Raw genomic sequence first — 23313 nt, forward strand, 5'->3', positions numbered from 1 at the left:
TTTTTAATGCACTTGTAAGCGGATATGAATTCTCTCAATTTTTCTCCATTTTAAATCTCCACAGTTAAGTCCTCGTGAGCTTAGCTCAGTTGGTATGGACAATGCATAATATATGCAAGGTCTGGGGTTCAAATCCCAGCCACCACAAAAAAAAAATTCTCCACAGTTAAAACACACTTTTCTTTATATATTAACTTGTTTATATTTGATGGTTTTGTGATTCCACTCGAGAGAAATTTAGGTGGAAAGAATTCAAATCTCTTTGTTAGCATAACCATAACAACCCAATTTAAAAAGTAGGTATTCATTACCTTTAGATGATTCCACTGAGAGAAATTTAGGTGGAAAGAATTCAAATCTCTTTGTTAGCATAACCATAACAACCCAATTTAAAAAGTAGGTATTCATTACCTTTAGATAATAAATGGAGATCTAGCAGTGTGATAGCACAGACCAAGTTGCAGCTTTTCAATATCTATTGAAATCAGGGGCGGATTCAGACTTTACGCAATGTGGAGCTAAAATTTTAAAGAAACAATAATGTAAACTATATTAAAAATAAGTAATAATATTGTTTGATACAATACATTACAATGAAAATCGTCTTATATCCATTTGGTGAAAATGAGCTAAAATGACAACGTCTTCTATCCATTTGTTGAAAATGAACTAAAATGACACCATTGCTAATTGTTAAAAGAACATCTCTTTCTATATATAAGTTACAAGACAATTATTTAGCCACTGATCACCCATTTTGTTACATAGGTTACTCTTCCACTTTCATATATGAAAAAACACGTTCAACACTTGCAGTTGCTACCGGCAAGAGCAAAGCCAACTTCAAAAGTTTATAAACCATAGAAAATATGTTGTACTTATTTGTTTCCACAAGTTTTGCACAAAGATCTGAAAGCCCTTTCAACTTAGCAAATTTTCGGTCAGATCGAACATCTGTAACATAATTCTTTAAGTTGAGTGCGTAACGCCACTTTCAACACATCTATAAAATCATTTGGATAAAACTCAGTCATCCTCAATAACTTGTTCACATCAAAAACTGCAAATGACTTTGCGAAACTCAAGCATAAAACACCGTAAAAGTTCAGTATTCTGTTGCTGCGTTTTATCTATTATAAAAAAAAAAAAGGAAAAAGCATGTGGAGCTATAGCATTGCCCCAACATGGATCCGCCCCTGATTGAAATGGGAAGTAGTCTACCTAACATTATCTGTCAAGAAACTAGTGTACGAACCCGTGCAACGCACGGCTGGAATATCCTGTTAATTTTATTTAAGGTCAAAAACAACGTGAACAGACCAATTCAACACAGCTGTAGGCTAACTAATATATTCGGTTAAGAATAAATATTATCACTCAGCAACAGCAGCAAAAATACAAAAACCACCAAAGCACACAAAGACATTAAATTAAGCAATCCACGAAGAAGATGAACTCTGGTCTGAGCTAGCGTTGAATGCAAAACAGAGTAGAAAAAGGACAAGAACTGTTTACACGATGTATTGTACAAACCAGATGAATCTAAACCCTTTCACACACTAACAAAACAAGAAATCTAGATGGTCATCCGTTCATTGTCCCCTCGAATAACATTCACAACCACCAATTGGAAAAAAATCAAAGTCATGCTTGGAATTCTGCACAGAAGAAGAAAGCTTTGCCTAAGTCTCAACAAACATAAAAATAAAAAAGTATATGAGATAAGTGTGTAAAAGCAAAAGAAAAAAGTACATCACCTTCCCATTGAATAGATCAATGATGATTGGATTGCCACAAATCTCCACAACTCCATAACAACAATCCAAGGTTGGATTGGAAGTAGACTCCTTTTCCACCAAAAAAACTAATTCTACAACGTTTTAGATATCATGTCATAATCCGACTACTGGTTCAAAATAAATACCATCACTCGGGAATAGGTTCAAAAATACAAAAAACCGCGGCAACACAGACACACATTAAAGTCACCAAAAGTCATAAAATATCCGTCAGAATATCCAAGGAGTCCTCGAAGCCACAAAGACAAGTGACGTATCTATTGTGTTTTACGCATATTTCATAATACATGTAGTTCAAAACCAAGCATAAAGGTGATATCTATTAAGTAGATGAACTATGGTTTGCGAAACTCAAGCATGAAACACCGTAAAAATTCAGTATTATGTTGCTGCGTTTTATCTATTATAAAAAAAAAAAAAAAAAAAAAAGGAAAAAGCATGTGGAGCTATAGCATTGCCCCAACATGGATCCGCCCCTGATTGAAATGGGAAGTAGTCTACCTAACATTATCTGTCAAGAAATATGTCTACCTAACATGGAGCTATAGCTTTTCGCTGACCAGTTTCCTTATTAGGCAAAAACCAGAGGCGCAGAAAGAAATTAATTACATTGTTTTCAACGATAACATGGTAACAACCACATTGTTTCCTTCATCATCCTTGTTATTCCTTTTCACACTCACCTTCATTCTCACCACCACCTTCTTCCTCCGTCGAAAACAACCAAAAAATAACCATAAACACCCGCCAGGTCCACATGGTTATCCAGTAATCGGTAACCTCCACATGTTGGGTACCCTCCCACACCGCACACTCGAAGCCTTATCCAAAAAACACGGTCCTATCATGTTACTACGTTTAGGACAAGTCCCAACAATCATTGTCTCTTCCTCCTCAGCGGCTGAACAATTCCTCAAAACACATGATGTGGTCTTCTCTTCCCGTCCAAAACTCGAAGCTACTCATTATCTTTCTTATGGTTCTAAAGGGTTGGTTTTCTCTGAATACGGTACGTATTGGCGTAACATGAGGAAGGTTTGTACTCTGCAGCTTTTGAGCTCTTCTAAAGTTGAGTCGTTTGCGCCTTTGAGGAAGAGGGAACTAGAAGTGGCATTGAAGTCTTTGAAGAAAGCTGCAAGTTTGGGTGAGATTGTTGATGTGAGTGAGGTTGTGCATAATGTTATAATGGAAATTGTGTATAAAATGGTGTTGGGGTGTAGTGTTGATGAGGAGTTTGATTTGAAGGGGCAAATTCAACAAGGGATGGAACTTTCTGGTGCCTTTAATCTTGCTGATTATGTTCCTTTTCTTGGAGTTTTTGATCTTCAGGTATGTGATTCAAAACGTATTATAAGGCCTAATTTGATTGAAGCTAAAAAAAAAATTGAATTTCATAAGTTACTTTCAGCTCAATTATATGATTAGTGTGGTGTTTGTCAACCAAAAAAGAAAGGCACTCATACTTTTAATATTTTTTTTCTTCTATAAGAACCTTGAGAAGTCTGTGCAAACTGTTCTACTTGGTCTTCTGATGAATGTGTGCAACCGATGGCGATTTAATGCAATCACATTTTCACGCAATTGTTGCGGTCGCAGACCCTCTAACATTCAATTGCATGATCATGATTCAAGTCAACATAAAATGTTGAAATGTAAAGCATCTGATTTTGATTAGAAGGTCGTGGATATGTGAATGCAGCAAATGTAGGAAACACGATAAATGGTGGAAATAACTATTTTACAACAAAAAAGAATCTTGACCATCTGATTTCAATCAAATTACAATTACAGATGTGCCGACTGCGTGAATGTGTCAAATTATTGACCGGCAATCCGTTTTCCTTCATGACACCTATGTAATAACTATGTGGTTTTAGGTCCACCTCAATCAATTACAAATTTTGTAATTTTTGACATAGGTGAAGTTAAGGTTGACAATACTGTTTTCACCTACTAGTATAAAGTAGAATCAATGCATGTCGAAATCTCTCAATCACACACTATTGTCCGTTGTCATCAGGTATTTCAAAATCATGGACTTACAAACCAATGAAGTTTAATCTTGTTTTTGCTATGTTAGTTTCTCTGATAGATGGGGATAACCCTCACCACACTCTTGATAGGAGTTAGATATATACACTACATGAGTCATTTGGAGGTCATACTTACTTCCTTAAACTCTTCAGAATATAGCTTATAAACAATTTATTGCATATACGATAACAATGTAATTTTATCTTTTATTACATAAATAACTTATACATCAACACATATATGCTATAAGCACTTAATTAAAATGTATATCGAATCATGACCAAAATTACTTGGCTTGAATTGTCAGGGATTAAAAAGGAGGTACAAGAGAATTGGTAAAGCAATAGACCAAGTGTTGGAGAAGATAATTAAGGAACATGAACAAAGCTCACATGTGCAAAGTGAAGGGCAGAAACACAAGGACTTCGTAGACATTCTACTCTCACTGATGCATCAGCGGATCGATCCCTCTGACGAAAAAACCCATGTCGTTGATCGAACAAACATAAAGGCTATAGCCTTAGACATGATTGCCGGGGCATTTGAAACTTCCGCAACCGTTGTGGAGTGGGCTTTATCAGAGCTCATGAGGCATCCAAGAGTGATGAACAATCTCCAACAAGAGCTAGATAACGTGGTTGGGGCGAACAAATTAGTAGAAGAAAATGATTTGTCAAAGTTAAGTTACTTGGATATTGTGATCATGGAGACCTTAAGATTATACCCTCCGGGACCACTTGTGCCACGCGAGTCAACACAAGATTCTACAGTGCATGGTTATTTCATAAAGAAAAAAACAAGAATAATTTTGAATTTATGGGCAATAGGAAGAGATTCTGTGATCTGGTCTAATAATGCTGAAGAATTTTTTCCAGAGAGATTCGTGGATAAAAATTTAGACTACCGCGGACATGATTTCCAATTTATACCATTTGGTTTTGGTCGAAGAGGATGTCCTGGAATAAACTTGGGACTAACTACGGTTAAACTTGTTGTTGCTCAATTGGTACATTGCTTTTCTTGGAAGCTTCCCTCGAATATGACTCCAAATGATTTAGACATGACTGAAAAATTTGGTCTCTCAATCCCGAGAGCCAAACACTTGCTTGCAGTGCCAACATATCGCCTTCATGGGGAAGCAACATGACCAATCAAGTTTAATTTAGTTCAAGGACTGAACTAATAGAGAGTTGTAGTACTACTTAGGTGCTTGTCTCATGTCTGTATTAATATTAGTATATGCTAACAATAACGGATTATAAATCCAAGAGTTTATGCAATATGAACATAAGAAGAAATTCAAAGATGTTGTATAAAAGACAATAATAGGGTTAACCACCTTAGATTTTTTTTTTTCCTCAAAAGAATACCATTGAATTGGTAATTAGATTTTTTTGGGCCGTGGAAATAATGAATACTTACAGCAATAAATTGAGTAGAGATCAGTCTACAAGCATAGAAAAAAATTAGACATGAAAAAAACTTTTAGAACGTTTTCTTTTTGCTAATGGCTTTCGTCATATATTCCATTCATAGAGTTAAAAACTGTGATTTCCTCTGACATTATGATATAAATTGAGAGATTTGTATGCATTTTAAAAATAAAATGTAAAATAGTAGATTATTGCTTTAGTTCTACATATTGCTCCTGCACTTTTTAAAACATAGATCTTGTACTGCGACTGCACCGGTGGAGTTACAAAAGATACGAGTTGAGTTTGTTCCAGCAATCTTATTCTCATTTTGGAGCTCTGCCTCTTGTCATACTGCCTTTTCAATCCTAGGATTTGAAGCAGAGGTTACCACAACTTGCTGTTCAGAGGATCCTTGAACAACTTGCCTTTTCTTTTAAATTAGAAAGGTAGATATATTGTCTTTAGATAACATAAAAGGAGATGATTGCGGCTTTTCAATATTTATTGAGATGGGATTAATGAGAGATATCAAGTCTACCTCATTATTTGTAAAAAAAATATCCAGGTTTTTCTTGATAGGTGGTTAGCAATGGTTAGAAAGATATCCAGGCTTTTTAGGTTGAAGTTTTTCATTATTTGTAAAAATAATATCCAGACTTTGTGTGTATATTTGAGCCTTCAGTCTGTTAATGATGTTGTCTGAACTCCTCTATTTAACTTTGTGGTCTAAGATGAACTAATTTGGAGACCATATCATGGCGAGTATAGTGTGCGCTCAACATATTGGTTTTGTTTGACTGAGCTTGTCAAAAATACAAATTTGATAGTTATAGGAAATTGATAGACCTTTTGGAAGCTAACTGTTATCTCAAAGGTGGGAAATTTTATGTGGAGAATTGCATGCCTACACACTTTAGATTGGTTGACAAAGGGGTTAATATCTACACCCAATGTCCATGGTGTAATCGATGTCTGGAGACACCAGAATAGCAGTTTCTACATTGTAAAAGAAGTGTGTAAATTTAACAGCAACTGAGGCTATGACATCATATTCAAGCCTTTCAAGTGCAGCAATCGAATATAACGCAAAAAGTCTTCAGTATTTTGGTTGTTTTATCGAAGGAGGAGCGGTTGGAGTATATGGAGGAGTAAGAATGCATCAGTTTGGGAAAATATGTCTGAGAGTGCAGCTGAAGTAATTTATCCTGATAATATTTTACTTAAGAGAGTGGAGGGCGGCGTGTCAAGAAAATGGGCAGGCTGTTTGTCTACAACCGCCTGTTCAGAATGGTCAAACGTGGCAGTGACGCATCAATTTCTGAGCAGCACAATAAGATTGGAATTGAGATTTGCTTAAGGGACGCGTAAGAAATATTTATGGGAGAAAAACTTTGTGGTTGCAACCTATCTTGAATGTTGAGGAGGGTTAGACTTATTAGCAGCTATCGAATGGATACAGAAATTAGAGTTCAAGCCATCTTTACTTTGGATTCAAAGAATAGTGTTGGATTCTTTTAACTTGTTAATCAATGATAGAATTGAGGTAGGTTGAATTTTAAGTAGATGTCATAGTACTTTATCATCATTCTATTAGTTAAATTTTTTAGGAGAGAAACTAATATGGTTGGTGATAACCTTGCTAGTTCTCAATTTTGTTCTGACATTCTCTTTTATACCGAAATGCATTAGTTTTCTGTAGTAAACAGAAAGAAAGACATAAAAAACCTTGTTATTTAGCTCCTTAATTTAATGCAACTGTAAATGCCATGGACCTTAATATTATACTAATGGCAAAAAACGGAGAAACAGTGGCTGCTTTTGAACGGTTCTTTTAAAATAAAATAAAATAAAATACTAGCACTGGGAAAGTCTAACTAGGGGCTTGAATTGAAGTTGTCAACGACATTATTAAAATGCTAATATCAAAACTTAAAAGCTTTTCATCTTATGAAAAATCAGAAGCATCCAAAACATGTTTCCTTCATCACTTCCCTTGTTTCTCACTTTCACACTCATCTTCATTCTCTCCGTCATCACCTTGTTCCTCCGTCGTAAACAACCTAAAAATAATGATCGGAGACACCCACCAGGTCCACGGGGCTATCCAGTCATTGGTAACCTCCACATGTTGGGTACCCTCCCACACCGCGCACTCCAAGCCTTGTCCAAAAAACACGGTCCTATCATGTTACTACGTTTAGGACAAGTCCCAACAATCATTGTCTCTTCCTCCTCAGCCGCTGAACAATTCCTTAAAACACACGACGTCGTTTTCTCTTCCCGTCCAAAACTTGAAGCCGCCCATTATATTTCTTATGGTTCTAAAGGTCTGGTTTTCGCTGAATACGGAGCATATTGGCGTAACATGAGGAAGGTTTGTACTCTGCAGCTTTTGAGTGCTTCTAAAGTTGAATCGTTTGCGCCTTTGAGGCAGAGGGAACTAAAATTGGCTTTGGAATCCTTGAAGAAAGCTGCGAGTTTGGGTGAGGTTGTTGATGTGAGTGAGTTTGTGCATGGTGTTATAGCAGAGATTGTGTATAAAATGGTGTTGGGGTGTAGTGTTGATGAGGAGTTTGATTTGAAGGGGCAAATTCAACAAGGGATGGAACTTTCTGGCGCCTTTAATCTTGCTGATTATGTTCCTTTTCTTGGAGTTTTTGATCTTCAGGTATGCATGAAATTCAATTGTTATAAGGTCTAAACACTATACACATGTGATTATATTCAATTAATTCATTTTCTTAAATTATCACATGTGTTGATGTGTCATGTTGAGTCCAGTCGTAGATTATATGACCTAATTTGAATGAAGCTCAAATATTTGAAGTTCTTAGGTTACTTTCAATTTAATTACTATGATTTATCTCGTGTTTATGTAAAAAGAGGTCCAATATATTAATTACTACCCTAGTCTCTAAAAAGTGAACTTTCTCTTATAATAATTGAGCGAAGGGAGTACCAAGATATGTCTTGTGAACTTTCTCTTTCAATTTAAGGTTTGCAGTACTATTTTGACCTAGTACTAGCATAAACTAGAATCAATGAATGTTAAAATCTCTCTGTCACACATTATTGCGGTATTGCCACCAGGTACATTATTATCTTGGACTTGCAAACCAATGAATTAGTTTAATCTTGTTTTTGTTATGCCCTCACACTTTTCATAGGAGTTAGATGCACGACATGAATCATTTTGGGGTTATACTTAGGGTATGTTTAGATTAGCTTATTTGAACTTATTTAAGGGCATAAGTACTCGTGATACTTTGAAATAGTTTATCGAAACGACTTATGATATGTCCATAAGTTGTTTTCAGCTTATTTCCATAATCTTTCCGAATAGACGGAAACACCTTATAGCATAAAAGTAGCTAAATTTAATTTTATCTTTTGTTATAGAACATAACACTTATGTTGTTGCTACAACCAATTAATTAACATGCGTATCCAATCATGGCCTAAGTTATTTAGCTTTTATTGTCAGGGATTAAAAAGAAGGTACAAGAGAACTGCTAAAGCAATGGACCAAGTGTTTGAGAAGATAATTAAGGAACGTGAACAAAGTTCACATGTGCAAAATGAAGGGCAGAAACACAAGAACTTCATAGACATTCTACTCTCATTGACGCACCAGACGATCGATCCCTCTGACGAACAAAGCCATGTCATTGATCGAACAAACATAAAGGCTATAGCCTTAGACATGATTGCCGCGGCATTTGACACTTCTGCAACCATTGTGGAGTGGGCTTTATCCGAGCTCATGAGGCATCCAAGAGTAATGAAAAATCTCCAACAAGAGCTAGATAATGTAGTTGGGAAGAACAAATTAGTGGAGGAGAATGATATGACAAAGTTAAGTTACTTAGATATTGTGATCATGGAGACCTTAAGATTATATCCTGCAGGACCACTTGTGCCGCGCGAGTCAACCAAGGATGCTACAGTTGATGGTTATTTCATAAAGAAAAAAACAAGAGTAATTGTGAATTTATGGGCAATAGGGAGAGATTCTAAGATATGGTCTAATAATGCCGAAGAATTTTATCCAGAGAGATTTGTGGATAAAAATTTAGACTACCGTGGACATGATTTCCAATTTATACCATTTGGTTTTGGTCGAAGAGGATGTCCTGGAATAAACCTTGGACTAGCTACAGTTAAACTTGTTGTAGCTCAGTTGGTACATTGCTTTTCTTGGAAGCTTCCCTCGAGTATGACTCCAAATGATTTAGACATGACTGAAAAGTTTGGTCTCTCAATCCCAAGAGCCAAACACTTGCTTGCTGTGCCAACATATCGCCTTCATGGGAATGCAACATGACCAATCAAGTTTGCTTTAGTTCAAGGATTGAAGTAATGTAAAGTTGTACTACTACGCAGGTGTTTATCTTGTCTATGAATTAAATCATAGAATAACAATAATGGATTTGAGGTGTTTATCTTGTCTATGAATTAAATCATAGAATAACAATAATGGGTTTGAAACACAAAAATGTTGTACAAAACTTACACAAGACAATAAGAACATCATTTGATATGGTTATTTGAACCTCGGTACCTTTTTGTCTCTCAAAGAATATCATTATATTGAATTGGTAGATAGATTTTTCAGAGCCAAGGAAATAGTGAATACTTACAGCAATAAACTGTGTTTTTTCTGGCATAAAAAAAGGAAGATTTATATAGATTTTAAAATTAAAATGTAAAAAGGTGGAATATTGTTGTCAAAATAAGAAGAGAGTGTGAGAGATTTCATTAAAAAAGTAAGAGAGTGAGAGAAATGGGTTAATTGAGGCTCGTATGTGCAGCAAATTAAATGAAATAAAAATCAACTTCTTTACTCCCAGAATAAAACATAAAAAATTAAGCCTTACTCTGATCACATATAGAGATTTAGTATATTTTAAAGCCTTATTCACTATATTTTTAAGATGAAAAACTTATTTAACTCAACAAAGAATGATCTATGTTGTCGTTTATCACTTTGCATTTATATATTTTCTGTACAAATGTTTATAATAAATGACCATGCCCCCACTAGTTAAAATTTCTGGATCCGTCACTGATCACAATACAGCCTATTATTCTATCAAGAACTTGGCTTTCATGGTAACTCAGAATCATTAGCAATGAAGATTCTCAATTGAAGCAGTTAAACAATCTGGTCCAAAATCCACCAGAGGTTACTACACTTTGTTGTTCAAGGGGGTCCTTAAAGTTAGCTTTCTCACCCAATTCTTCAAATGCATCCACCAAATTTTGAAGCCTTGCTACAAATTCAATCAAAAGTGATGTAAAAGTTGTTAGAGACAATGAACTAGCACTTTCATAAGTTTTTGATTCTTCCTCTTTTGCTTTGTAGTAAACATGAGCAGGCCAAGACGTTTGTTTCACGAACATGTTTTCATTGGCGATAGAAGGAGGCACATCATGGTTATTACTATTATTATCTGTAGTTTTTTCATCCCAGTTGTTTTGAACTTCAATTGATCTGAGATCAAGTACAGCTTCACTTAGCGACTTGTACTCTAGAAATTTGCTATCTTCATCCATGTGAAAGAGGCCTTTTGGAAGATCATCATTTTCGTCTCTAGGACGGTTTCCGATTTCCCAGAACTATGAATTTACAAGGAGGTATGATTTTTTATCGATCTTTTGTTGTAATTCTTCGGCTGCTTCATGTACTTCATACAACAAATCTCCCCGGTCTAGTTTCTCCATCTTCTTGACTTTGTTTCCTAGTTCGCGCAACACTTTTGCTCCTTCAGAGCCTACCCTCTTAAGCTCATTGCGAAAAACCTGTCTCTTCTCAGCTGGTGCCTATGCATCAAAAAGAAAGTTTAGAAATTCTAAGATTGTTAAGGAATAAGATAAGATAGAATAAGATAAGGAGGTTCGGTGTGTATGTCTTGATGTCGATTCAATGATGTGGGAAGGTAGAAACAGACTTCTAAATGTCACAAACATTATATTTTTATGACATTGAAAAGGAACCAAAAATATATTTTAACCAACCACTTCATATAAGACACTTCCTTAAACATAAAAGTGAAATCAGCAGACTACTCATCATATGGAAAACAAACATTCTCATGTACTAAGTTGTATATGCTCTGGACTGAGAACAAAAACAGTGTTTTGGAAAACTTTCAAATAATTAAAAGTACCTGTATTTCAGAAAGTATGCATCCATGCATGGCCATGACCATAAATGCGCAATGTCTTAGAGCCCCGCTTACTTTCACATAATTCTTCCATGGATATTTAAGACTTCTGTAGTGACCATGAGGTGGTTCCCACACAGCAAATCCCAACTTCAATCACCAACACGTGACAGTGAGTCATTGAAATGTTAAATAAAATATTCATGAAAGAGACAGAAAACTGAAGTAGACAATACCAATGAGTCCTCGTTACTTGTAGATTCAACAGCTGATCTGTAGCCACTGTAAACTGGGTCATCAGCAGCTGCTTGGTAAGTAAGAATTTTGGATGGTACCTTCTTGTATTCAACACAGTTAAGATAGTGATTGACAACCCCTGAAAATAAGTTCAACAAAGTTGGTCAATAAAATCCATTTGGATTGGCGGTGAGGTAGCAGAATAAGGACAAGACATCGTAATTTTGTTTAAGTTACACAGAAATTTATGATGTTGTATTTACAATGTATGTTTGGATTGACAATGAATTTGACAAAGTCATGATGTAAAATCACGGTAAGGCAAAAGGTACATTTTAAAGTTTTAAACCAAATAGAAAAATAAAATAAAAACACAATATAATTTGATATGCTAGTCTAATAAATCAAGCTAACAAATAAGATAAAACACCTCCCTCCCTCCCTCCCTCCCTCCCCCCCTCCCCCCCTCCCTCGCTCCCTCCCTCCCTCCCTCCCTCCCTCTAACATCACTCTTTTATAGGGTAAAATAAATGTGGATTCCACACATTGGAAATGGTCACACATAAAGTGGTATGAACCGCATTGGTTTTACCCAATATAAGAGTGAGTGGTTCCTGGCATTTCTCGCACGCGCATGTCTTTGTGTGTGTATGTACACAGTAAGTCAGTAACTGCAAATAAAATCTGATCATGAGGAAAATGTTGTAAAATACCTTCCAAAGATGTTGCAACACCCATGAAATTTTTTACCACAAGGTTATGCAGATCCTCGCCAGCCCAGATAGGATATATGCAGATATTTACTCCCAAAGAGACAGCAGCACCAAGTGCAATGAGCAAAAATCTACTTATAGATGTATCAAGAAACTCACCAGTATGATAACCAGATACCGTAATGTAGCAATAAGTGATCAAGAACACACGGAACCCATATTCATAAGGCTTTAAAGTTGGATAGAGTTTTGCATAAGTAGCAGAGAATCCAACAATGAATGTACTGATAATAACTATAACTTCTTCCCATTCTCCAGCCAATGCTGATAACTCTCCCATTCCGACAGCAAGTCCTCCAGCTGAGAATGTCCCTAATCCTCTATTAAACCCCTTGCTCAGAGTTGCCCCTGCCAAATTCCATTGCATTTTTATCATAAAATAAATTGAAAGCATTGAAGCTGGATTCACCTCAGAAATTGACTCATGAATTGTAAAGTCTATTAATTTATTTCAAGTGGAATCCAAATCTGACCCACTTATTCAAATAATTGATTTTCTTCGAACTATGTCTACATATCCCCTGCCCCTATCAAACTACTATACCGTACTTATATTCATTCATCAATGATCAAAACAATTTCAAATCAAGTCAAATAGTCAACGTTATTGATTATACTATATCAAGCACTTACATTACACAAACACATAATTGATACCGACACATCGACAATTGTAATAATATAATAAGATGAAATAATCAAACGTAAATAACATGTTAGAGTAGACACACCTTCAATCTAAAACATCAGTGTCATGTAACTAATGCATATCAAGTGGATATTTTGTAATGGTAAAGAAATGAAATATAATAGCAAAAACAAAAATGAAAATAGAATTACCTACCTATACTGAATTCAAAGACTACGACAACAGTTAGAATAGCCCAAACAGAGTGACGGCTAATATCATTTTTGAATGGTTCTTTGAGGAAAATCAAAAGGGAGATAATAGTCAAAGCAAGACCCATTTTAGCAGCAAAAATGATCTTCCTTGGATCAGAACGACCCATTTCCCATGCTTTTTCAGCAATGAGTTTCATCATCTTTTTGAACTTGACCAACTTAGATTCATCTTGTTCTTCTTCCAAACCAATTCCTATACGAGAATAACCATGATGATCAGCACCCTTCATGGATAGAAGTTTTTCCTTTTTCTCAGCTAAAGTGTAACGGAATGATCCTGATTTCGCTAACTTTGGAGCCATAATTGATTACTTTGTTCGTAAGCAAAAGAGAGAGAGTGAAAAGATAGTAGTTAAATTATAGTATATGATATGATGAACACTACACTATATGAATGAAAGTGAAGAATTGAATTTGAGAAGTGTGTAGAAAGGTATAATAGTAATTCTAGAGAAAGATATATGACTCATGACAAGGTTGAATGGTGACTAGTCATATGATATCCGGAAAAAAAAGAACATTGTAATATCTCATTATTGCCGTAGTCGTTTGTTTTTTTCATTACGGAACTAAAGTGGAGCAGACAGGGTTAAACATGTGACATCACCATGATATGGTCGACATCATTTCTTCATTTTTTATTTTTATTTTTTTACTTTCTATTATATAATACTATTATTAGTATTAATTTTATTTTTTTATAGGATAAACAGTTGAGATTCTTGTCCTAAAGTAGGAACGAATGTCCATCCATCCATGTGTTCTGTATCCAAAAAACAAAAACAATACATGTGATGTGATGTTCATGCACCGTACAAGTGTAGTCAAAGTCAACAACTTCAATAAATGTTTTATGTTTATATATTTTTTTAAGGGGTTTTATGTTTATATCTATCTTATGGACATTGGAATATACTCCCTTCCATCAATATTATAAAAAAATACTTATAAGTAATTAATTTATTTGGTCTATAATACATAAATTTAAAAGGCAACTTTTAGCTTATAATATTGACCGAGAGAACATTTATTTATCGGTCATGCAAACTTTGTGTCCAAAGCACATGTTAAGCAATTCAAATGTAAAAATGTTCTCTTAAATTTTGTGAATTCAATTAATTAAAAGTGAAAAAATTAAATTCAAATACATTGATTACAATAAAATATTTTTATTTTTGACTCATTAATATGTGTCTTTATTTTTGTCAAAAAAAAAAATATGTGTTTATTTATTTAGGTCAAGTATCCTAACAAATAGAAATTCACCCAAGCAGAATAAATGGAGAATTCGAAGTTTGAATCACAGTCCTTACATATATTATATGATCTCTTTATCAATTAAGTTATGTTTACGAGACTAAAAATATATTTTACTACCCTAGAGGTTAGAATAAAAAAGTTTACTTTAGAAATCCATTGAATAATTTGTTTTTTAGGGAAATCCATTGAAAACTTATATACTTGGTCTATATTAAACAATATTCAATAAATCGAAAAAGTGCAATTTTTCTTATAACAGGGATCGTTGTGAACAAATTTAGGAGTGAAGTTTCATTTTGATACATCGCAAAAAACACGGAGGATGGATTAGTCTTTAACAAAGAAAACAACAACTCTTTTTAATTACTTCCAAAAAGTCTTCAAAAAAAAAAAAAATTACTTCCAAAAAGTAACAGGAACAATTGAGTCCTTCCTTCAATGTTCAATCAAAAGAAAATATTCCTAATAGTATTTTTTTTTTTTTTTTAAATCATGACGGGATTACGTGATACAATGAATGGTCTATGTGTATTTTAAACAACTCTTTCGGTAAATCCTATAGGCTCTTCTTAAACCCTCATTGATTCGAGCATCATAGTCCTTGTGGGAACAACATTCCCTTTTATGAGCAGCCACCATCCGCTGCATCCAAGCAACTTAGGCCGGCCATCTTCTTCAGTCCACTTCGGATCATTTTTAAAACATTTCATAAATCTATTTGAAGTTACTTGATGAAGTATCAAATAGTTTTAAAAGTTTTCGAAAATTTGCAGAGTTGATTTACTCAATAAGAAAATTTACCTCTTTTCACACTCCATTTGTCAATCCTAGGATTTGAAGTAGTTAAACAATTTTGTCCAAAACCCGCCAGAGGCCACCGCGTCTTGCTGTTCAAGGGGGTCCTTAAAGTTAGCTTTCTCACCCAATTCTTCAAATGAGTCCACTAAATTTTGAAGCCTTGCTACAAATTCTATCAGAAGTGATGTAAATGTCGTTAGAGACAACGAACTAGCACTTTCATAAGTTTTTGATTCTTCCTCTTTTGCTTTGACTTCTGGTTTGTAGTAAACATGAGCAGGCCAAGACATTTGTTTCACAAGCATGTTTTCATTGGCAATAGGAGGCACAGCATGGTTATTACTATTATTATCTGTAGTTTTTTCATCCCAATTGTTTTGAACTTCAATTGATCTTAGATCAAGTACAGCTTCACTTAGAGACTTGTACTCTAGGAATTTTCTATCTTCATCCATGTGAAATAGGCCTTTAGGATGATCATCATTACTTTCATCTCTTGGACGGTTTCCGATCTCCCAGAACTCTGAGTTTACAAGGAGGTAAGATTTTTTATCGATCTTTTGTTGTAATTCTTCTGCTGCCTCGTGTACATCAAACAGCAAATCTCCTCTGTCTAGTTTCTCCATCTTTTTTACTTTGTTTCCAAGTTCGCGCAACACTCTTGCTCCTTCGGAACCTACCCTCTTAAGCTCATTGAGGAAAACATGTCTCTTCTCAGCTGGAGCCTATATATCAAGAAGACAGCTCAGTATTTTCAAGATTGATAAGATAACATACGAAGCTTCAGTGCACTGCATATGTTTTAATGTCGAGATAATTTTTATGATAAAAACAAACTTTTAAATCAAAATCACAAATGTTGTACTTTTAGCCCCTATTTGTGACAACACTTCTAATATAGTCCCAATGCTTTAGGATAATTCCATGTCAATTTCATAGTTTTAATCACAAATGATGGCTGGGATGATATTGAATCTCTTTCTAAAATACATTTCCAAAAACTTTAATGTACATTTTATCAGTGAAAATAGAAACATGACACACTAAAAATATACAGGTTATAAATTTCATATGCTCTGCACTGAGAACCAAAAAAATGTTACAGAAAAGATTTTAGATAATTAGAAGTACCTGAATTTCAGAAAGTATGCATCCATGCATAGCCATGACCATGAATGCACAATGTCTTAGAGCCCCGCTTACTTTGACATAATTCTTCCATGGATAGTTAAGCATTTTGTATTTACCATGAGGTGGTTCCCACACAGCAAATCCCAACTACAATCACAAACACATGGCAATGAGTCATAAATATGATAAATAAATAAATAAATATTGATGAAAGAGACAGAAAACTGAAGTAGACAATACCAATGAGTCTTCTTTACTTGTAGATTCAACAGCTGATCTGTAGCCACTGTAAACTGGGTCATCAGCAGCAGCTTGGTAAGTCAGAATTTTGGATGGCACCTTCTTGTATTCTACACAATTAAGGTAGTGATTTACGACCCCTGAAAATGTAAGTTCAGCAAGGTTATTCAATTGTCAAAAAACAAAGTTACTCAATTCCATACATTTGGATTGGCCGTGATTTAGCAGAATAACGTTGAGTCACTGTGATTTCAAACATTCACTAAGTAGCAGAACAATAACATATAGTACTCCCCCCATTCCAAAGACCTGAACTTTAGTAGTTTATGGTATTTGCGGATACATAAAAAATGGTGAATACAAATTAATTTAGTAGTAACTATACGCAAAATGTAATAGAATATATCCTATTACAGTAGCTATCCTACACTAAATGTAATAGTAACTATCCTACATCCATTGAACAATTACATGGTACTAGTATGTAGCAACTACAAATTAAATGTGATCATGAGAAATGTAATAAAGTACCTTCCAAAGATGTTGCAACACCCGTGAAATTTTTTATCAAAAGATTATGTAAATCCTCTCCAGCCCAGATAGGATATATGCAGATATTAACTCCCAAAGATACAGCAGCACCAAGTGCAATGAGCAAAAATCTACTTATAGATGTATCAAGAAATTCGCCACTATGATAACCAGATACCGTAATGTAGCAATAAGTAATCAAGAACACACGGAACCCATATTCATAAGGCTTCAAAGTTGGGTACAATTTTGCATATGTAATACAAAATCCAACAATGAATGTACTGATAATCACTATAACTTCTTCCCATTCTCCTGCCAATGCTGATAACTCTCCCATTCCGACAGCAAGTCCTCCAGCTGACAATGTCCCTAATCCTCTGTTAAACCCTCTGTTCAGAGTTGCCCCTGCAAAATTCCATTGCATTTTGATCATAAAATAAATTGAAAGCTTAGAAGTTCCAACATTTTGTATTAAAGATGTTTCAGGTGTTACTTACGGTCAAGACATCGACATATGTAGTTACATTCAATAATTTTTTGAAATTATTAACAATGTCCACATGTCATATACCTGTGTCTTTTTCTATATACTTCAAGATGAACACACTTCAAAAAATTACTTATGCAGAAGCAATGGATATATAATTAACAAAAAAAAAAAAAAAAAACTACTAAAGTAGTATTAGGCTATTTAATTTTTTAATCCAAAATATTTTTTTTATAGATATATCAAAGATTAATTACACATGAAAAGAGGGCAAGCGGGCAAAAAGTTGCGCAACTAGGCCTTTTTGGATGGCAAAACCAATTGTTGTAAACACAACATTCATGGATTTCCGAGACATGACATTGTTATGCATGACCCCTTTGAACCCTACGTGAAAGGTCAACAGCCTCTAATGCCAGGAAGTCAAAAGTGTCAAAAGCAAAGCAAATGGTATAAAAACATGATGATCATCCAAACACGCTTTCTCATAATTGATTTCAAATATGACCCGACCCACTTAATCAAATAATTAATTTTCTTTTGAGTAAATCATCAAATTCGTCCTTGAATTTACACGGACCAGCCAAATTTTTCCCCCAATTTATCGAAATATCAAATTTGTCCCTGAATTTAACAAGCGTCCATCAATTCATCCCTCCATCCAATATCTCTGTAGTGATGCTGAGATGCCGTCCTGCATGTTGTGCTGTGTTGTACTCATGTCATCCCGTCAACCACGTGTACAAGGACCGATTTGATGGAAACGCAACAAATTTCAGTTTTAACTTTTCACTTTCAATTTTTCCAATTTTACCCCTCTTTTACTCATTCCTTCCATCCTCACATTTCACTCAGACACATCAAACAAGTCCCTGCAAATTCAAGGACGAATTTGATGATTTACTCATTTCCTTTTCTTTGTACTATCTATCTATATATCCCCTAACCCTATCAAACAATACCGTACTTATTTTCATTAATCAATGATCAAAATAAGTTAAAATCCAGTCAAATGGTGAAGAGTGGTAATTTTGTATCAAGCACTTGCACAAACACATAATTGACAGTACGGACACATCAACACTCAAAATAATACTCTATGTCCAATGCAAATTGCAAACAACGTATTATTGGGCAGAAAATAATTAATATGAATGACGTACCTATACTGAATTCAAAGACGACGACGACGGTGAGAATAGCCCAAACAGAGTGACGGCTAAAATCGAAGGGTTCTTTAAGAAAAATCAAAAGGGAGATAAGGGCCAAAGCAAGACCCATTTTAGCAGCAAAAATGATCTTCCTTGGATCAGAACGACCCATTTCCCATGCTTTTTCAGCAACGAGCTTCATCATCTTTTTGAACTTGACCATCTTAGATTCCTCCTCTTGTTCTTGTAGCAAACCATTTCCTATACGAGAATAACCATGATGATCACCACCCTTCATGGATAGAAGTCTTTCCTTTTTCTCAGCTAAAGTATAACGAAATGATCCTGATTTCGCTAACTTTGGTGCCATGATTGATTGCTTTATTTGTTTCTAAGCAAAAGAGAGAAAAGTAGTAATTGATTTTGTGAACATGGGAGAAGTGTGGATATTACGGAGCTTGAATGAATGATACTGATATAGCGTTGCATCCGCATATACTATTAAAGAAGATTGTAAAGTAAATAATCTTATCATCATTTGTTTTTTCCTTTATGGAACTGAGCACACAGAGGTAAACACGTGACATCACTATCATGGAAACGACACTCAGAGTCTCTGACTCTACTCCCTGGTCGATATCACTTCGTCTTTTTCTTTTTTCTTTCTATACTATTCTTGTACTCCATTAGTTTTGTTTTTTATAATTATTATTAATATAGGAATAAAATGTTGTGATTAGCTTAGCTTAGTTGGTAACGAAATGCATAATATATGCAAAGTTCGGGATTTGAACCTCAAACACCACTAAGCAGATTAGTAGCTAGAGCTCACACGTTTAACGTTTAAAAATGAATAAGTGAGGTGTCCGGGGTTCGAACCCAGCCCGCTACATATAATATGCAATATCACTACCAACTGAGTTAAACTTACGAGGGTAAAACTGTTGTGATTCTTGTATTGAGAAAACAATACATGTGATCATGTGAATCGTGTTGTTCATGCACCGTAGAGCCGTAGTCTAGTGATTTTGTTTTTGGTGTCTGGTGTTCGAATCTCAAACCTTACATATGTTATACATTGTTCGTATGAATCGAGTTAAGTTCACACGAGGACCGTAATCTAGTGATCCAATCAACAACTACAATAAACGTTTTATAATGGATTTTTTTTAAGGGGGATGTTGGAAAGAGAAGAAAAAAAACTTTTAAAGGAATGAATGTAGGAATATATTTTACTAACTCATGTCTCTATTTTAAAGAATAATTAACTTTTTAAATTCATTGAATAATTTATATATTTAGTTTATATTCTTTTGACAAATATATTTCGTCTAAATTATATATTAGATACATCAATTTATTCAATAAATTTAAAAAATAAATTATTTCTTATGGAGAAGCCTTCATGGTCACATATATTTACAAGTAAAGTTTCATTTTGGTACAACACAAAAATAGATTAGTCTCTGAAAAAAATCTTTTTAAGCACTTGTAAAAATAAACTAGAACAATTTAGTCCTTGAATAAAAAAAAAAATTCTAATGTGATTTTTCCAATTAAAATCATGACTGGATTACGTGACAGTTCAAATGTCATACAATGAATGGTTCATGTGTATTTTTTAAAAAATGTTTAGGTCATTGCGACAACTTTTTAGGTTAATTTGGTACCTTAAAAAAAATCCAAAACTCAGTAAATTATGGATATCACTCATTCTTCTTTAATTGGCATTTTCTTCTTCAATCATGAAATGGTCGAGTTTTCTTAACACAAGAGAAATGAATTGGTACTTTCATATTTTATGGGGGATAAATTGATACTTATATTTTTATGGTGGGCTAAATTGAGAACATTCCCTGATTAACTACGAAAATACAAACACTTTCAAACTAATTAAATCAATCCCCCAAATATTAGTTTGAAAGTTTGCAATTGTTCAAAATTTTAAATTTTGGTTATATATTTAGGGAATTGGTTTAATTAGATGAGTGTGTTTGCGTTTTTCTAGATAATTTGAGAATGTGTCCCAATTAATTCTCCCAAAAATAAAATAAAAGTATCACTTGAGTTCCTTCAAAAAAAAAGTTATCATTTGAGTCCTCCACAAAATAGGAAAGTATAAATTTGGTTTCTTAGGGTTCAACAAAAGAGGGTAGTTTTTTTTGTTAGGGACTAATTGTTCATCCATATTTCATGTGAGAAACCAAAATGAATCTTCAATCTATAAATTCAAGATATGCTAATCGTTCATCATCATATATACAGGGGACCATAACATTGTTTATGGGAAATGCTTCTTAACGCGACAAGTTTTATCCCAAAAAAATCCCGAGCGTATGTGGTTGTTTATTGTCCATTGGATTATGTATTTATAACACCATGACTAGCATGTATTGCGGCCAACAACTACTTTAATTGGTTTTTTTTTTTTTGATAAATTCCTTCTGGACATATAGCACCACTCATTGTTTATATGGTCGAGTCATTTTTTTTAGGGACTAATCGTTCATCCATATTTTTTGTGAGAGATCAAAACATTATTTGTCCAAAAAAAATAAACCTAAACATTATAAACATTCTTATTTTTCCCTAAAAAAAAAACTTTCTTATTTTTTTACTCAATCTAAACATCCAAGATATCCTAATTAAATTCATCATCATATTATAAAGCAACAATGATATTGTCTATGTGAGTTTAACTCGGTTGGCAGAACATTGTATTATATATGCAAGGGTTGGAATCTGAAGCTCGTATTCTTCGTATATTCACTCTAAGAGAAGAATTTCTAGTTAATAGACCAGTCGACCAAAATTAAAAATTGAGTTGACCACGGTATCGGTGCGTTCACGCATATATACTTGCATTTGTGTAAATATTCTGTTCGTAAATCTTTTATTAACCTTCCTTTAAAAAATAATTTATTAATTAAAGGGCTAACATACAAAAATACAAAAATAACTAATTAATTGTTAACAAAAAATTATTGAAGGAACATACCAATAGATTTATTTAGGGTTTTGCTAGAAGACACCATTTATGAAGGTGTCTTTTAGCAAGTTATCTTATAGACATTTGCTAAAAGACACTAACTAATTTTTTATGAAGATGTTTTTTAGTAAGATATAACTAAAAAGTTGATAATCACACATTGAAGTGTGAATTGCTAAAAGACACATTCATGAGTGTCTTCTACTAAAACCCATTTATTTATGCTTCAATGTACCCAAAAAATTAATTATTTATACTACCAAGAGAGGTGTCACTTCGATGGTTATAATTTCATTTTGTAATCTCGAAGGGACCAAGCTCGAATCTCAACCTGATATAGATGTAATTTGGTTATGGGAAATAATAACTTGTGCTCTTAGGGTACATGTTAAGATACCCAAAATAGAAATTATGTATTGAAAATTGTGTCTATTTATTTTTCAAAAAGTTATGACTTTATTTTTCATAATAAATATTTGATATTAATGAAATTCTTAACATGTGCCATAAGGGCACAAGTTAGCACGATTATTTGACTATTAACATCACTATTATCTATACTATATATTATAAATAAGGCCAAATACCTCCCTAGGTCCTTTAAGTTTCACGTTTGTAACAGATAGGTCCTTTAAGTTTCAAAGGTTACAGATAGGTCCTTTAAGTTTCTAAGGTTTCAGATAGGTCCTTTAAGTTTCGAGTTTGTTTCAGATAGGTCCTTTCTATCAACCTCCGTTAAGGACCTATCTGAAACCTTAGAAACTTAAAGGACATATCTGTAACCTTTGAAACTTAAAGGACCTATCTGTTACAAACGTGAAACTTAAAGGACCCGGAGAGGTATTTGGCCTATATATAAAGTAAATAGTCTCTTTTAGGCCCATGTTGGGCTGAATTTTTCTGATATTTCAATTATATCCTTAAATAAATTTTCTTATAATAATGTTATATTGTTGGTGTTATTAAAAAATATAAGTGTTTTTATTTTTGTTGTTATAATATTGTTGTCATTGAAAAAAAAAATATGGTTTGATTTTGTTACATTTGAAATTCACAAATATCTATATCTATACTTATAATTTTAATATATATATATATATATATATATATATATATATATATATATATATATATATGATGTGGCATCCACATGTTCCTTAATTTTGAGATTGGATCCAATTTCATAGATTGCAATAATAGAAGGAAATTGCGAATTAAAAAATAGGGCGATTAAAATCCAAAAATTGATAAATTAGGGGGACTAAAATTGCAATTAAGCCTATATATTTATATAAAATATCGTTGATAGTTAAAAAAGTGGAAAGGTGGGCACGTGAGTTCATTATACAAAGTTATTGCCTATTTCTTGTTATTTTACTAAAAGAATAACTAGGT

At 33.8% G+C, this 23313-nt stretch overlaps 4 protein-coding genes and 1 long non-coding RNA gene across 5 annotated transcripts; 2 read left to right on the forward strand and 3 right to left on the reverse strand.

The window, feature by feature from the left end:
• Positions 1-1430: 1430 nt before the first annotated feature.
• Positions 1431-1872, reverse strand: LOC146934598 (uncharacterized). The gene is made up of 2 exons (XR_015007826.1): positions 1758-1872; positions 1431-1658 (listed from the first exon to the last, which is right to left on the reverse strand). It is a non-coding gene; the product is annotated as an uncharacterized LOC146934598 (long non-coding RNA).
• A 440-nt stretch (positions 1873-2312) lies between these two features.
• LOC146934599 (cytochrome P450 CYP736A12-like) lies at positions 2313-5197 on the forward strand. The gene is made up of 2 exons (XM_085706503.1): positions 2313-3128; positions 4141-5197. Exons 1-2 carry the CDS (start codon positions 2427-2429, stop codon positions 4978-4980), a joined length of 1542 nt encoding a protein of 513 aa, XP_085562629.1. The 5' UTR covers positions 2313-2426; the 3' UTR covers positions 4981-5197.
• Positions 5198-7192: 1995 nt separating this feature from the next.
• On the forward strand, positions 7193-9800 carry LOC146934600 (cytochrome P450 CYP736A12-like). The gene is made up of 2 exons (XM_085706505.1): positions 7193-7916; positions 8733-9800. The coding sequence occupies exons 1-2, from the start codon at positions 7221-7223 to the stop codon at positions 9570-9572; spliced, it is 1536 nt and encodes a 511-aa protein (XP_085562631.1). The 5' UTR covers positions 7193-7220; the 3' UTR covers positions 9573-9800.
• A 391-nt stretch (positions 9801-10191) lies between these two features.
• On the reverse strand, positions 10192-13630 carry LOC146934601 (aluminum-activated malate transporter 9-like). The gene is made up of 5 exons (XM_085706506.1): positions 13270-13630; positions 12366-12773; positions 11652-11791; positions 11419-11565; positions 10192-11071 (listed from the first exon to the last, which is right to left on the reverse strand). Exons 1-5 carry the CDS (start codon positions 13628-13630, stop codon positions 10868-10870), a joined length of 1260 nt encoding a protein of 419 aa, XP_085562632.1. The 3' UTR covers positions 10192-10867.
• Positions 13631-14832: 1202 nt separating this feature from the next.
• Positions 14833-19400, reverse strand: LOC146934602 (aluminum-activated malate transporter 9-like). Its single transcript, XM_085706502.1, has 5 exons — positions 18942-19400; positions 17289-17696; positions 16758-16897; positions 16518-16664; positions 14833-16111 (listed from the first exon to the last, which is right to left on the reverse strand). Exons 1-5 carry the CDS (start codon positions 19297-19299, stop codon positions 15416-15418), a joined length of 1749 nt encoding a protein of 582 aa, XP_085562628.1. The 5' UTR covers positions 19300-19400; the 3' UTR covers positions 14833-15415.
• Between the last annotated feature and the right edge of the window lie 3913 nt (positions 19401-23313).

The sequence above is a fragment of the Medicago sativa genome, chromosome 4 (assembly GCF_051527215.1).
Source record: "Medicago sativa cultivar Bolivia chromosome 4, Bolivia_mono, whole genome shotgun sequence".
Classification (NCBI taxonomy): domain Eukaryota; kingdom Viridiplantae; phylum Streptophyta; class Magnoliopsida; order Fabales; family Fabaceae; genus Medicago; species Medicago sativa.

Excerpts from the sequence above, each read along its gene's own strand:
- LOC146934599 (XM_085706503.1), top strand. The coding sequence starts at position 2,427 with ATGGTAACAACCACATTGTTTCCTTCATCATCCTTGTTATTCCTTTTC. Across the intron at positions 3,129-4,140 it reads TTGGAGTTTTTGATCTTCAG|GGATTAAAAAGGAGGTACAA; the intron begins GTATGTGATTCA and ends TTGAATTGTCAG.
- LOC146934600 (XM_085706505.1), top strand. The coding sequence starts at position 7,221 with ATGTTTCCTTCATCACTTCCCTTGTTTCTCACTTTCACACTCATCTTC. Across the intron at positions 7,917-8,732 it reads TTGGAGTTTTTGATCTTCAG|GGATTAAAAAGAAGGTACAA; the intron begins GTATGCATGAAA and ends TTTTATTGTCAG.
- LOC146934601 (XM_085706506.1), bottom strand. The coding sequence starts at position 13,630 with ATGGCTCCAAAGTTAGCGAAATCAGGATCATTCCGTTACACTTTAGCT. Across the intron at positions 11,792-12,365 it reads TGTTGCAACATCTTTGGAAG|GGGTTGTCAATCACTATCTT; the intron begins GTATTTTACAAC and ends ACTTATTTTCAG. Across the intron at positions 11,072-11,418 it reads GCATACTTTCTGAAATACAG|GCACCAGCTGAGAAGAGACA; the intron begins GTACTTTTAATT and ends TTTGATGCATAG.
- LOC146934602 (XM_085706502.1), bottom strand. The coding sequence starts at position 19,299 with ATGGCACCAAAGTTAGCGAAATCAGGATCATTTCGTTATACTTTAGCT. Across the intron at positions 17,697-18,941 it reads CGTCTTTGAATTCAGTATAG|GGGCAACTCTGAACAGAGGG; the intron begins GTACGTCATTCA and ends GGAATTTTGCAG. Across the intron at positions 16,665-16,757 it reads CAAGTAAAGAAGACTCATTG|TTGGGATTTGCTGTGTGGGA; the intron begins GTATTGTCTACT and ends TTGTGATTGTAG.